The sequence below is a fragment of the Trichoderma asperellum genome, chromosome 3 (genome assembly GCF_020647865.1).
Source record: "Trichoderma asperellum chromosome 3, complete sequence".
Classification (NCBI taxonomy): Eukaryota; Fungi; Ascomycota; class Sordariomycetes; order Hypocreales; family Hypocreaceae; genus Trichoderma; species Trichoderma asperellum.
The window spans coordinates 2,423,584-2,436,966 of record NC_089417.1 but is presented as its reverse complement, the minus strand read 5'-3'; the positions used below and the strand labels follow the sequence as shown (position 1 = coordinate 2,436,966).

The window sequence follows — 13,383 nt, the reverse complement described above, 5'->3', positions numbered from 1 at the left end:
CGTGCCCCATGCTTCTATCACAAAAGTTTCAACTTGTTTTTTTACCAAGTCAATATCCCTGCAGCCATAGGCATCTGTAAAGCTGGCATCGCATTGGTTAATTGTCTCCGTAGAGGCGCATGAGTGGAGTTTTTATCAGAGGTCGGCCGCAAGTCTATCCCGACAGCTGGGGGCGAAAGTTAAGAAAGACAACGGGGTTGCCGCAAGACAAGGCAGGAGAGGTCACAGCCCCAGCTCATGAACTTCTATTCCCCTTCTTTCCCCTTTGAAGACAAAATATAGAACTAATTTTCCTGCTTGGCACCGATTGCTACAGTCGAGTCGAATCAAATCTTATTCAAGGGTCGTTGTGGTGCGACAGTTGATAATAATAGGCACATGTGCCATGTTGTATATTGCTGTATATTGCTGCCTCGATCAGTAAACCACATCGCTCTCATTTTCCACTCTTCACCCCCAGCTGTCATAATTCATTATATTCTTGGAGGAGCTAAGCAAGCTGGTCGCGTGGGCTGACACGGGAGAAAGCGAAGTTCACCTCATGTGATTCGTATCGATGATAATATCTCCAGCCATCAGTGCTTATAATTCGTAGAATACCCTGTAGGCGCTACGCAAGCGTCCTGCAGCTTAGAAGAACAAAAGCAAACTCAATTGTGACTGATGCCAAGCTAGGTGGACAGACCAGGTTGCTGAGCTGCAGGGTTGCAAGGCGTGCCTCTCTTCCCAGTGCGCAGTGGAGCCCGTTTTGCCCAACTGCCGGGGTTCTATGGCGGCAGGCCGTAGGACTGTGCTCCTCCAAACTTGGTCAAAGTGGCTAGTGATGATCATCACCTAAGCGTTTCCTTCTAAGCTCTAAGATTAGCAGAACGAGAGCAGATCCTGGCTAATTCCTGAATCCTGTCCTCATGTTGGATGGCTTAGCAGCGGCAGCCAAGCAGCAGCTTTGTCGCCCAGAAATACATGTCGAGGCGCAGGCCATTGATAGCCATTGTGGCAGAGGCAAGAAATCTTGGCCAGTCGATGACGGGCGGCTCTAGCAGCCCAAACACCTTCCCTCCCGTGTTTCAAGACGAGCCGCCTAGTCTAGTCCATCATCAGGTGCTGTAGATGTCATACGAACAGATTGGGTATAATGAGAGCTCCCCACCATGCCAAGTCGTCATATGCAAATTGCTTCTTAAAGTAGACTGGTATCAGCTGGCGATTCTTGCTTTTTCTTTAAATTTGACATTGCTCGTAATTGCTTCGTTCCACAACCTTCATTTTATGATCCCACGGCTTGACAAAGCATAATCCCACAATCTTTAAACATGGGGACACTGAACTGCACGTCTGCACCTGAATCCACCCCCAGCGATTCGGGGGTTGCAGGACAAGGAGTATGTTGACCGGCACTCGCGGCAGATGGTCGTGAGAGAACATCATGGCTGTGCTGTTGTCGGGTGCCCTACTAACCATGATCCCTAGATTCTCCTTTCTTTCATGATCACAGCCGGGTTGGCCATCATCTTGTCAGCGAGTGTTATCCTCGCGGACTTTAAAGGGAGAAACTCAATCACCCGGCGAAAATTACTCAACGGATACAGCGACTCACAGATCATGCAAGGGATCGGCATCCAGAGTAAGCGGCTCGAACGAACGAACCCCGGATATCTCCTGGTAGCATGACGCTAATGAATGAATGGCTTCGCAGGCGTTGGTCTAGCTAAGATGAACTCCCTTGTCCCGTATCATTTCTTCCTAATCTGGATGCTGTCGCTCCTGTCCATGGCAACGCACAATACAACGCTTCTGGCGCTAGTTCGAGATTATCGCCGTGACTGGGTTTTGAGATGGATGAGACAGTTTCTCATGTTCGTCAACTTGGCGCTATCGTCTGTTTCTGGGGTTTTTGTCCTTCAGACCGTCTCCAAGGGGCTAGACAAGTCGACTCTGCCCGTTGCCTGTGTCTGGAAAGTTGACGGAGAGAGAGCTCCATCAAATGCCGGTTTATCTTATGTGGGCACCATCGCGGCAATGGCGGGAAACGTAATCATCTTTGTCCTCGCAACATGGTATCTGCATAGCCGGAAGCAGAGATTCTATAAAATTGTACAAGTGGTGGGATGGATCCTCATGACGGCCGTTGCCATTGGCGCCGCCGTACGAGTAGCCCTCCTTTCTCAGGCATTTGGACACCCATCAGTAAAACTAAGCGACGAGGGAGAGAAGGACTGGAGCTTTGGTCAGCTTCTGTCGATGCTGCTCCTAGCTCTGCCCGTCATATCTGTAATTGAAATATATCGTGGAGAGATCAAAGTAGCGCCTCCAGTGGGAGATGATCGACAACGGCCGTATGATGGCGAACTGCAATCGGATCCGCACGTCCTTACGCCGTTCCAGCCGAATCCATTTTTTGGGTCTGAGACGGACCTGTTTAAGAAAAGGGGGGACAGAAATTGAGCAAAAAAGAGGGTTTGCGTCGGGAGGCGACGGGGTATGGCACGCCCAAATTAGAGTTTATGAATGATATATGGATAGACGCGGTAGAGCATTAGTGCTACTGGAGTATGTAAATGAGAAAGCAGGTAATAATTCTAATGGATTGCAGTTGCAATTGCAATTGGCAGGGGTGGATCAGGCAGGTAGACCTGAAGATGTCGTTGGTTGTTTGAAGTGACTCTACAGTCACTCGCCTAGACAAAGGCACCTGGAAGGAAAGAACCAAGCTTGTGCGGTGGTTCCTACTTGCTATATCTCAACAGCAGGGTGCAGTGTCAAGTACGGCGAAGTACGCGCCTCCCTATTTTCGCCAGCTATTGTTGCCTTAATGTGCCATGATGCTTCTTCGTTATATATTCCATTACCACTCCTGGCACGAGGTACATACGGCAGCAGACAATCCATAAGGTAGGCGTAGAGATGGGCTGAACCGGCCATCTCGGCTGAACCTGCCATCTCGGCTGAACCGCAGCGCGCATTCATATCAGGCATCTCCATATCACTGTAGCTGCCTCAGACTACATGATAACTTCGTCCAGTCCAGCACGACATGGAGTGGTTGAACCATTGAATCACTTGCCACCGGAGCCTTCCATTGCCCTTCTCCACAGCCTCTGAAGATCATCGCAGAAAGATCATCACAGCTCGACGTCACAATGACAGCCAATCGGACCCTCTATCTGACCTTTGTTGCATCCGCCACTCTTTTTCTCTACGCAATATTCCATCAGTGGGGCAGCGTAACAGCAGAGACCATCCAAGAGAAACTGACATCTCATCGGTGCGTATCGCCCCCTTTGTCATATTTCTGATAGGTAGGTATTAGCGATCACGCTCATCGAGGAAGCAGCTTTGGCGATGAAGCTGTAGCCGGACGCCCGGACTTTGAACAGATAGCGCGAAAATATGGCACAGACAAAGTCACCACTCACAAATACCAATTCATGTACGACAAGTACCTGTCGGGTATCCGAGACGACCAGTTGAAGGTCTTGGAGATCGGGCTTGGCTGCAACATGGTGAGCGCGAATCCTACTTTATCAGATGGACAGTCTCTAACCACATGGCACGTGTACTGTAGGACTATGGCCCCGGAGCATCCTATTACACCTGGCTCGAATACTTTTCCCACGTAAATCTCTACTTTATCGAGTACGATGGACAGTGCGCCGAAAAATACCAGGACAAAACCGCCAATGCACAAGTCTTCATCGGCGACCAGGCAGACACTCTCTTCCTCGCAAAGTTTTCCGCAGAAGCAACCACAGACGGGTTATTTGATATAATAATAGATGATGGCGGGCACACGATGGACCAGCAGATAACATCCCTAGAGTTTCTCTGGAAAACCGTCAAGCCAGGTGGTTTATACGTGATTGAAGATCTACAAACTAGCTACTGGGAGTCTTTTGGTGGAAACCCTTTGGGAAGGAGCTCATCTAAAGAGACCACAATAACTTACTTGTATCAACTAGTCGACGACTTGATGATTGGTAAAAACGCAAAGAAAATCAGCCATGATTTACTTTCCATCGACTGCATGGAGGAGATTTGTGCACTACGCAAGAAGGAGCATTGATAAACGAATCATGACTGATCCAGACAACTACAAGACGATGTTGCAACTAAGACCAGCAAGATTTGTAAGATTAATGTACTTCAATTCTATTGCATCTAGTGCTAGGTGTTTTAATTAACGTTAAAGCAAAGAATTGCGGTTGATATCGCGTAGTTATATATTAAAGTCCTTTTTCTTTTCTTTTTTTTTTTTTAAGGTTTTTTTCCCCTTATTTCTTTATTCTCCATGTCCTTCACATGATGACACACTTCACTGGAAGACCACAGAAGCCGTCCTTCTCATTCTCCTCTCTCTCCAGGATGGGCTCCGGTTTTGGGGCAGACGGGGCAGACGTATTGGTCGGGGCTACCTTGACAGCCGACTTCTTCTCTGTACTGCCATGTAGTCACGAGGAGAGAGCCTCGGCAAAAGCCTGGCCTTGGGTGGTGGCAATTCTGAGCTCGAGTTCGGTGGGTTGACGAGAACCATCGGCACCAGCGAAGGAGCCGGCGCCCCAAGGGGAGCCGCCGTGAACCTCATTGAGGTTGGTGACGTCGGGGAAGGTCTTGGCGTAGCCGAGGGGAACGTAGATGATGCCGTGGTGAGCCAGGGTGGACATGGCGGCGATGGCAGTAGACTCCTGACCACCGCCGGGAGTTCCGGTGGTGATGAAGAGACCGGCCTTCTTGCCCCAGTAGCCGCCGGAAGTCCAGATTCCACCGGTCTTGTCCCAGAAGGTCTATACAAAATCTTGTTAGTATTTACTTCTATATATATATAGGATATTGACGGGAAGGGGGGGGTATTTGCTGTGTAAGACATACCTTCCACTGAGCGGGGAAGTTTCCATATCGAGTGGGAATGCCAAACAGGAAGCCGTCGTACTGGGTGAGGGTCTTGGGGTCCTCAAGGAAGGGGATATCCTCAGGCTTGGGAGGAGCGTGCATCTTGGCGAGGACCTCATCAGACAGAGTCTCGGGGATCTGGTAGATGTCGACCTGGGCGCCAGCAGCCTCGGCACCCTTCTTCTCGGCCTCGGCGAGCTGCTTAATGTGGCCGTACATGGAGTACTAGAAAAGTGATTTAGTGTTAGCAAAATAGATTTTTTTTTATAGTATAGCGGCGCTGCCATAGTTCGTGTTGCTAGAATTGACGATGCAATTGATGCATTGTATGGCCAATTGGTAGCTAGGGGCAATGGCTACGGGAAGTATCCCAATTGGGCGGGACAGAGTAGTAAACGGCAGGCCTCAACTTACGTAGACGATAGCAATCTTGGGAGCCATTGTGATTATTAGAGTTTCCGAAAGAGGAAAACTGGGGGTATCTCAAAGAAAAATATTAAGCTGTAACGAAAAAAAAAGGAAGTACTTTTGAGTTCAGACAACTGTGGGTGACTGTGATGAGGCTTCTCAAAGGAAGAGCCGAAGAGGGAGGGACGGGGACCTGAGCTCTTATACCTGGGCAGAGGGCATGCAAGGACCCGGCTGGACCTCCGAGCCGCCTAGCCATGAATTGGTATTAGTGGAAAGGTTGATGCATCTCCAAGGTCGAGGGTGTGGTGTGTGTGGTGTGTGCTGCATAGCCGTGGTACCTCGACATCAGGCTATGAGATCATGGCATGGCGAGGTTCACGTTCCGAGAGACCCTCTTTTTTCCGTGCCTACGTTTACGGCACCATCACATAATGGAGCACCAGATCTGGCTGAATCGCTGGAATGCACATGGCTGCAATTGGTAATCAGATGAATTGGCACGTCGATTGCTGGTCTCCAAGATGCCGAAGTAGGAAATTAGAGCCTTGCCCCAAAAAGAAGGAAAGAAAAGAAAAAACACGACTGCAAAAAACTGTAATCATCGTGTCAGCATTGATTAATATTGGCTGCCAGCAGTTTCTGCCTCTACGCGGGTAGATTTGCAGTGCGGATCGAAGAGCAAATCAGCATTACTTGAGCCTGACAAACTGCATCGCACCCCGCCGGTGGGCTGTGAGGGGCATAAAGTGGAGCCTTCTGAAGCTTAGCTAAAGCTTTGCTAAGTCACCAAGCGCGCGGGATGCTTAAGAAGGAGGCAGACCGACAGCTGCTTAAACAATGACGAGATGCCCCTTTTGCTTATCCCTCTCGTGCTTATAGATGCAACGAAGAGATTTGTTGACGAATATGATGCAATTTGCGATCCGGACATGGCCAACATGGCCATGAGTGTGCTTCTCTGGTGTGCTGCAGCAGAGCGATCGAATAAAGTGGGGAAGCATCAAGGCTGGATCGAGCGGTACGATAAGGTATGTACCAAGCTCTGCAAGCTACCTAGGTTGCTAGGCAGGTAGAGATTATCAATGCCTGCTCGGCCAATTTCTAAGCGATTAGCAGCCTGGGTCGTTTTCAGCCTGTCCATGGTTATGAACTTGTTGTCTGGCACGCTTAATCCGATTTCTGCTCTTTCAACTGCCAAAAACGCCGCCTCTTCATATTGATGTTATCACTGACAACTTGAACTCACTCAGTTACACACTTAGCGAATGATGCCAAGGTACACCGCCCATAACGACACGCCGCCGTCAAAGTAACTCTGTTCCCCCTCTCCCAACATGCATTAGTTGAAGACAACCAGCTCGGCTACATCGCCCGACTACCTAATGTTGTATCTCTCAGAGGCGGCGGGGGCCACTTTGGTGCCGCTGACCGTGCATTGCGCCAGTGAGACCGAACGCAAACACGGCCTCAACGCCTAAACGTTAAACGAAAGAGAAAAAAAATGTCACTTAAATCCCCCCGCTTCCCCCTCTTGGTTTCGCTACAAAAGAGAGAGAGAGAGAGAGAGAGAGAGAGAGAGAGAGAGTTTTAAATTTTAAAAAGCTGGCTGCGCCGTTTATTAATATTTCTCCTCTTTTCCCCCGGCTGGCTGCTCTCAGAAAGGATGTCAAACGAAACACTTGACAAGAGACTGATTCTGGCGAAGTGGAAACATCTTTGGCAGCATTGTCTTTCGTGATGAAAATGGTCCGCAGCGGTCAGAGTCTCGACCCGTCCCCGGACGCCCTCTTTCAACCAACTCTCAATTGCACCCCTCAGCTGCAAAGCGATGGATAATACGACGCACGCAATTGAGTTAGAATGCCAATACTGCTAGCAGTGATCCGCGCTGCACTGCACCCTCCCACAGCATACGGCGAAAGTACCGCTTTAAGCCGCGAAAGACTATAGCTGGGCGTCCGGGAAAATCTGCAGCCCTGGCCAGAAATACGAGAATACGGCGTAGTGCCGTGCAATTCGCGTATTTGATCCAACACGACAATTCGCTCAGGGATTGCTAGAGATCGATTGGATCATTCAGAAGTTCCCAACATATGACACCTGCTCTGCTGGTTATAGTTCTACTGACCGCCATTGTCCTGGATTGAAGAATGTAGCTCATAATCGCTTTCCACTTTTGACTCGTTGCAGATGCATTGCTGGCATAGATAGATATTCTGGAACACCATTGTCTCTGTCTTTTATTGGCTATCTACTACCTAGGTAAAAACAGAAATATAGCCCAAATTGTAGCACAAGCCATCTAAACTTATCGCAAAAGACGGTCCTGCTCCTATCGCATAAAAATAGTAGGCCCGAATATTTGGAAAAAGTAAAACCAGTAGAGTGATGTAAGTAGTATATAGGCTATAAATGAAGAACAGATAGCTTCCTATGCTTTCCACTATTTCGCATACACATACAAAATCCACAGCCTCAACTATCCCTGATTCTATATACAAAAGCCCCCTCTCCTCCTCCTTCTCGCCGTAACACCGCTCATGAAGAAGTAGGATAAAAAGAAAAAAGGTGAAAAAGAAGCGCGCCCGCCTCAAACAGACTCAGCATGGAAGACAGCATGGAGCTCGCTTCGTATCCGTTTGAACTCCATGTATCCAAATCCAAAATATTAAGAATAAGAAAAAAAAAAAGGCTGTCCATAAATCATAGCTCATGCGGTCGAAACATAAAGGAGAGACAAGAAAAGAGAAGAAGAAAAGGACAAACAAAGAAAAAGAGCAAAAATATCCCAAGATTGTTCGCAGTATGTATAACTTTTCCTTTTACAATGGGCTCAGCTCGGCCTCCTCGGCGCCTTCACGCTCTGGTGGCCGTGCACTTGGCGGTTCAACCGTAATCGGAGGAAGGTCCCTGATTCGCAGGCTGGGTAGTTGGGGTACACCACCAACGCCGCGGCTGATCCGTCGTTCGTCATGCTCTGTCGAACTGTTTTGGCTGGAGGCCGACTCAAGAGACGGCGATGTCTCATTCCGCCGGCTCCTTTGCGACTCTGATCGATGATGTCCTGGGTAATCTGGTGGTGGTTCATGTATTGGCACGATGGATCGGTCTTGGAAATCGTCGTCGTCCACAAGAGAAACATCTTCATACCCTGGAGGTGGCATAGCTTCGTCACCCAAATCCGCCTCCACGAGCTCGGGGCTCGATCCTGCCCTAGCTTCGCTTGGGGCCTCTGCAGATCGGGTCAGGGCCGGTGAGGGAAAGTTGCTATCCATGCTGATGACCGAGCTCTCGCTCATCACGCGGCTGTGTTGTTGGGATAATCGCAAATCAGACACCGCGATGTTCCCGGCATCCGAAAGAAGGCCAATGCGCTCGCTTTCGGTGCTATTGGCACGGATTCGTGTACCGTCATGGCGAGCCAGTCCAACGTCTGCATAAGATACGCTTGACACGGATAGATTTCTGTTCTCCTTGGCCCGTTCCATCTCCCGTCGAAGGTCATCAATAACGGTGCTGTTATTCGCAGCCCGTGTGCGGGCACGGATATCCGCCAGAGCCGTGACGTCGCCTCGTGACCGGGCTTCTTGTCGCTCAACTCTCCTCTGTTGTTGTTCCTCAATCAGCTGTCGCCGCGCAAGCCGGATCTGGTACATGGACTCCATCTCTTCGTCGCGCAAAGCTTCCATCTCCTCCTCGGTAGGTAAGTCGACAATGACATCGATGCCATCTCTTTCGCCTTCTCGCCCTATAACCTGCTCGTTTTGTGCAGCATCCTGGCGGTATGCCGGCAGAGTCATGACCGAGCGAACCGACGTGTTGCGGTCCACGTTGCCATTTGCAGCTGCATTATTGCGATTTGATGACGCAGGGGGAGGATGAGTAGATCTTCCGGCTCGTCCAGTTCTCGATGTAGCTGTTGCGTTGATGCCACGGGAGTTGGCTACCTCCCTCGTATCGTCTCCCTGAGCACGTTCGTATTTGGCCTTCTTGCCCTTTCTTCTTCGCCTGATGAATAGTACGAGAAGGACGACTGCAACGATTGCGACGATGACGCCGATGATGATCTGTTACAGCATCTTTAGTGTTAGAACAAAAATCTGAGACCCCAATAATTGTTTTTCATCTCAGAACATACAGCACCTATTATGCTGCCGCCCATTCCATCCCGCCGCACTAGCGTATGGAGGTGGCGAGTCGCTTGCGACAGCTGTGCGCTGCCATCAGCAGGTTGCGCCGTTCGTCTGGGTGTAGGTAGATACATCCTCGCCGGCCGCGCGAGACATGTAAGGGGTGGACGAAGGTCCGATGGATGGGAAGAGAGGAAGAGACAATCGCGACAGTAACTTGTGGGCGAGTGAGATTTTTTTTCTTCAGGTCGTTTCAGCTTCACGAGTCTGAGGTCCGCATTGGGCCTCTGCCGGAGGCGCGGCTCGTATCGTATGTAAGCTCCCCAGTGCGGGCGGCGCCAGCGTCTCTCCAGTGACCGAGGATCCAAGCAGATGATGTAGCGTTTAGCGAGGTGGGACGACCAGGCCGGCAGCGTCGACTATGCGGGGGACGGTGGAAAGTATCAAGCGAAGAGACGAGATGAGGTTACAGAGCACAGCGAGTATGACGAAGAGACAATCAAGAGCAAAGAAATACGAGACGGGGGGGCTGGACTAGAAAAAGGAAGAAAAAGGAAGCGGGAGGCGGAAAACATGAGATGCAGGGTCGGGGCTCGCGGGACCTGCTGGCCTGGCGCCGGTGGGCAACTGTGCATGTGTAGTAGCTCATTCGAGGACCCGCGAGAGGTCCTGAGAAGGCGACCCGGCGAGACGCTAACAGCCGCCTGTCAGCCCCATTCATGACGCTTTCCACAAGCACGCCTCGGGTGCTAAGCCACCATCATCGACTCAGCCAGCGTTGAACGGAAAGAAAAATGCTCCGCGTCTCTTTTACTGAGCCACGCCTTTAGGGCTGGCCGGAATGGCGAGTCGTCGGCGGGCCAGGGCCAATGCAGAAAGCGTGGTGAAGTTGCAGCCATTCGGCAGTGCCCAAGCATCTGGCTGCGAGGCGCTGCCGATTCGCTGCGGAATCAAATGGGTGGCTGACACCATCCCATCGTCCGCCCGCAGGCGAACCGTTTGGGCTGCCAAGCTACCCGCTGGACGGGCCGTTGCTTTTGCTATTAATGGCTGCATATGGAATTGGGGTGCTTTGGGTGGTAGTGCTAGTGCGCCTGTCACGCGTGCCTGTTCTGATCTTGAGATCAGTGCAAGATGTGATATCGACTCTGATAGCTAGCACGGGCGAGCAAGCATTGGGATGTTTGGGAACACAGGAATCTAGACCCTCTCGCTCTGCTGTATGTATTATGCAGTGGAGATATTTGTCAGGCTAGACCGCTAACCTAGGCAACGTGTTTGCAGGCACAAACAGGGCTGGACACGTGTGCCCGGCACCTTGGTAAACTGTGGCTTTTTTGAGTTGACTTTCCGGAGACATATTCTTACAAAACTTTGACATGAAAACGTCACAGGGCCCAACAATGTGTAAGACTTTGCCTTAGGACAAAGGATAAATAAAATCTTGATCAGACGGCATCATATTGTAGCATTCAATCTTACAACACCAGCTACCACCAGAGCGCTCGACCGTAGTACGTAGTAGTTTCTATTCTTAGCACAGAGTCCGCTACTACCACCTCATCTACTCCGAGTTGTGTCCCAAACTTTTGTTAGGGCGATACTGTAGGTAGATCAATAGACATCTCCGCTATTCGTTGTATAGTATCCCTCGAAAAATGGTTCCCTTTTCAGGAAATTCACATAATAGTTAAATATTGCCATTTTTTTTTTCTTATCGGGGACAGTAGTACCTAGTTCTTACAGCGAACTCAATAGTCCGTATTGACTTACACCGCTGCCACACACCTCATCGCCGATTCGCAGAAGCGCCTAAACTGCAGCGAGTAGCCCCTAAATCGAAAATAGAAGCGTCAGTGCTGACATCGTCGGCTGCTAACCATAATAAAGAAGGCTCCTGTCTAGTCTATCGGAATAGGGACGAAAGAGGGAAGAAAGGTAACAATCTTTGCATTGAAGCGTCGAGCGACAAAATACTATCTTTTAAGCTACAAATACTATCCATGGATCTCCTATATGCGAAGAAAAAAAATTAACCCCCGTTACTCCTCCAAGCCTGGATATCCCTGCTATCATAAAATCATAGCCCCTGTCTTATCCTCTACTCGTGCATATCGTCAGATCAACTCTAACCAAACTTCTTTTCAAACTTCTTCAGCATGCCCGTCACGCCTCGTTCTAGCCGTCCAGCGTTCTCCTCGAGTCTACCTTTACTGTCCTTCTTCGGCTGGTGGCCACCATGGCCATGAGCAGCCTCAGCCTCTGTCGGCCGATACACCTGTTGATGTATAGAGTAATCTGTAGGTGCCCCCGGTGTATAGCTCGACTGAGAATATGAATAGTTGGAGTATCCGCCTGGCGGGGGACCTGGAGGACCAGGAAGGCCTTGGTTTACCGCTGGCGGCATTGATGCTGGCGGTGAAGAGAAGCCTGGAGATGCCGGAAATCCAGCTCCATAAGTGCCGGGCAGTCCGGGAGAGGGTAAACCTTGCGCCGGCATCGTCGTGGCTCGGTGAATCCCGGGATGGACTGGAGGTCCGGGATTGGCTGGAGGTGCTGCGAATTGATGAGGCCCATTCCCCAAGTTACCGAGTGCAGATGGCGGAGGAATGCCTGGAGTGAAGGGCTGTCCGCGATAATCATATGCCACGGCGACTGCCAACGGATTGAGGGGATCCTCATCCGGAGGGGGGGTCTTCTCGCGATGACGAATGGTCTCGGGCGCCGCCGGAGCAGCTGGGTTATATGCCATCGGCGCAAAGTTGGCCGGCTGAGCAGGAGGAGGAGGCGGAGGCGGCAAGGAGAGGCTTGGAGCTGTTGACGAAACGGCTGAAACGTCGCCGGCGCCGCCAACCGAGCTTTGAGAAGCCGACTGCGATGACACCGGCTCATGGTTGTACTTGGGATCAGAGATGGCAGCCGTCTCGAGCTTCTGGATGACGGCGTTCATTCCGGCGGGCTGAGCGGGCGGGCCTGGCTCATCGAGGACCTCGACCTGGGCCGGCGGAAGCACACGCCGGACACCATTGACAAACTGCAGCGCATCCTGCTGCGTCCAGAAGTATATATCGAGTGAATGTAGCTTGTAGTGATATTTGGTCTCGTTGCGCGGATCGTAGGTGGGCAGATGCCATTCGCTCTGGTCGACCGACTCGGCTACGGTCAAAGAGACCGTGCAGTGTTGCTTGTATGAGTACCGAACGTGCGTTTGGTCGAGAACTATTATGCGACAAGAAAATGAGGATGTTAGGCCGTTGTACTCCACGGTGAAAACGGTGCTGCTTGTTCTTACATCCATGAAAAGCATCTTGATCATCTGTTCCAGGGTTGTTCGCAATCTCAATTCGACACCTCCTCGCGCTGGCGTTCTCAAACAAGTAGACGTATGATCCTTTATCAAAACGATGATGGCGGGGCTTCACATTCACCGGAGAGTAAAAGTAGTGAACATCTCCGAAGCTGTGCAAGAGGCAGACTCGATATTAGCAATGGCTGTAAGCTCCGTCGCGATTGCCATCCACTCACAGCGTAGCTACGTTCTCCTCGCCGGGCCTTGCCGCCATCTTGACTGTGACTGAGAGTACGGTTACCAGCCGACAATGCGGAGCTCTCTGCTCTGTCTCGAGATAGTAAGCTGAGGGAGCTTTGGAGATCCGGATGCCTTGAGTCTCTTGTTGTGCGCCGGTTGCTACTTATACTCCTGGAGCGCAAACTTGGGCAGGCCTTATTTTAACAGGACTTAATTTAAACAGGCCTTATTTTAACGAGTTTTGTTTTAAACCTCATCGTGCTATCACCTTTTGCCATGTCGGCCTATGAGACTAAGGCGTCTCGGCGCTTACACGACCAAACAATGAGGGGTGTGAGCACAGCCTCTGGCCAATAGCGTTGCACCGCAGGCTGTTCTGTCACAACGCCTCTAGAACAATGCCCCGCTACAATGACAACTGCTGCT

The 13,383-nt window shown here is 50.7% G+C and overlaps 5 protein-coding genes across 5 annotated transcripts; 2 read left to right on the top strand and 3 right to left on the bottom strand.

Annotated features, from left to right (window-relative positions):
• The first annotated feature begins 1,210 nt into the window (after positions 1 to 1,210).
• TrAFT101_005376 (uncharacterized protein) lies at positions 1,211 to 2,625 on the top strand. The gene is made up of 3 exons (XM_024905458.2): positions 1,211 to 1,382; positions 1,471 to 1,624; positions 1,697 to 2,625. Exons 1-3 carry the CDS (start codon positions 1,314 to 1,316, stop codon positions 2,443 to 2,445), a joined length of 972 nt encoding a protein of 323 aa, XP_024757427.1. The 5' UTR covers positions 1,211 to 1,313; the 3' UTR covers positions 2,446 to 2,625.
• Positions 2,626 to 2,768: 143 nt separating this feature from the next.
• TrAFT101_005375 (uncharacterized protein) lies at positions 2,769 to 4,138 on the top strand. The gene is made up of 2 exons (XM_066127460.1): positions 2,769 to 3,503; positions 3,566 to 4,138. Exons 1-2 carry the CDS (start codon positions 3,429 to 3,431, stop codon positions 4,061 to 4,063), a joined length of 573 nt encoding a protein of 190 aa, XP_065983571.1. The 5' UTR covers positions 2,769 to 3,428; the 3' UTR covers positions 4,064 to 4,138.
• A 310-nt stretch (positions 4,139 to 4,448) lies between these two features.
• Positions 4,449 to 5,328, bottom strand: ALTA7 (Minor allergen Alt a 7; the record flags this gene model as incomplete). The annotated part of the gene is made up of 3 exons (XM_024900954.1): positions 4,449 to 4,781; positions 4,867 to 5,112; positions 5,302 to 5,328. 3 exons carry the CDS (start codon positions 5,326 to 5,328, stop codon positions 4,449 to 4,451), a joined length of 606 nt encoding a protein of 201 aa, XP_024757429.1.
• A 2,185-nt stretch (positions 5,329 to 7,513) lies between these two features.
• TrAFT101_005373 (uncharacterized protein) lies at positions 7,514 to 10,134 on the bottom strand. The gene is made up of 2 exons (XM_024900861.2): positions 9,437 to 10,134; positions 7,514 to 9,365 (listed from the first exon to the last, which is right to left on the bottom strand). Exons 1-2 carry the CDS (start codon positions 9,560 to 9,562, stop codon positions 8,121 to 8,123), a joined length of 1,371 nt encoding a protein of 456 aa, XP_024757431.2. The 5' UTR covers positions 9,563 to 10,134; the 3' UTR covers positions 7,514 to 8,120.
• A 1,234-nt stretch (positions 10,135 to 11,368) lies between these two features.
• On the bottom strand, positions 11,369 to 13,224 carry TrAFT101_005372 (uncharacterized protein). The gene is made up of 3 exons (XM_024902747.2): positions 12,954 to 13,224; positions 12,721 to 12,887; positions 11,369 to 12,647 (listed from the first exon to the last, which is right to left on the bottom strand). Exons 1-3 carry the CDS (start codon positions 12,989 to 12,991, stop codon positions 11,557 to 11,559), a joined length of 1,296 nt encoding a protein of 431 aa, XP_024757432.2. The 5' UTR covers positions 12,992 to 13,224; the 3' UTR covers positions 11,369 to 11,556.
• Between the last annotated feature and the right edge of the window lie 159 nt (positions 13,225 to 13,383).

Excerpts from the sequence above, each read along its gene's own strand:
- TrAFT101_005376 (XM_024905458.2), top strand. The coding sequence starts at position 1,314 with ATGGGGACACTGAACTGCACGTCTGCACCTGAATCCACCCCCAGCGAT. Across the intron at positions 1,383-1,470 it reads CGGGGGTTGCAGGACAAGGA|ATTCTCCTTTCTTTCATGAT; the intron begins GTATGTTGACCG and ends CATGATCCCTAG. Across the intron at positions 1,625-1,696 it reads GCAAGGGATCGGCATCCAGA|GCGTTGGTCTAGCTAAGATG; the intron begins GTAAGCGGCTCG and ends ATGGCTTCGCAG.
- TrAFT101_005375 (XM_066127460.1), top strand. The coding sequence starts at position 3,429 with ATGTACGACAAGTACCTGTCGGGTATCCGAGACGACCAGTTGAAGGTC. Across the intron at positions 3,504-3,565 it reads TCGGGCTTGGCTGCAACATG|GACTATGGCCCCGGAGCATC; the intron begins GTGAGCGCGAAT and ends CGTGTACTGTAG.
- TrAFT101_005373 (XM_024900861.2), bottom strand. The coding sequence starts at position 9,562 with ATGTATCTACCTACACCCAGACGAACGGCGCAACCTGCTGATGGCAGC. Across the intron at positions 9,366-9,436 it reads GCGGCAGCATAATAGGTGCT|ATCATCATCGGCGTCATCGT; the intron begins GTATGTTCTGAG and ends ATGCTGTAACAG.
- TrAFT101_005372 (XM_024902747.2), bottom strand. The coding sequence starts at position 12,991 with ATGGCGGCAAGGCCCGGCGAGGAGAACGTAGCTACGCT. Across the intron at positions 12,888-12,953 it reads GAGGAGAACGTAGCTACGCT|CTTCGGAGATGTTCACTACT; the intron begins GTGAGTGGATGG and ends CCTCTTGCACAG. Across the intron at positions 12,648-12,720 it reads TCAAGATGCTTTTCATGGAT|TTCTCGACCAAACGCACGTT; the intron begins GTAAGAACAAGC and ends GTCGCATAATAG.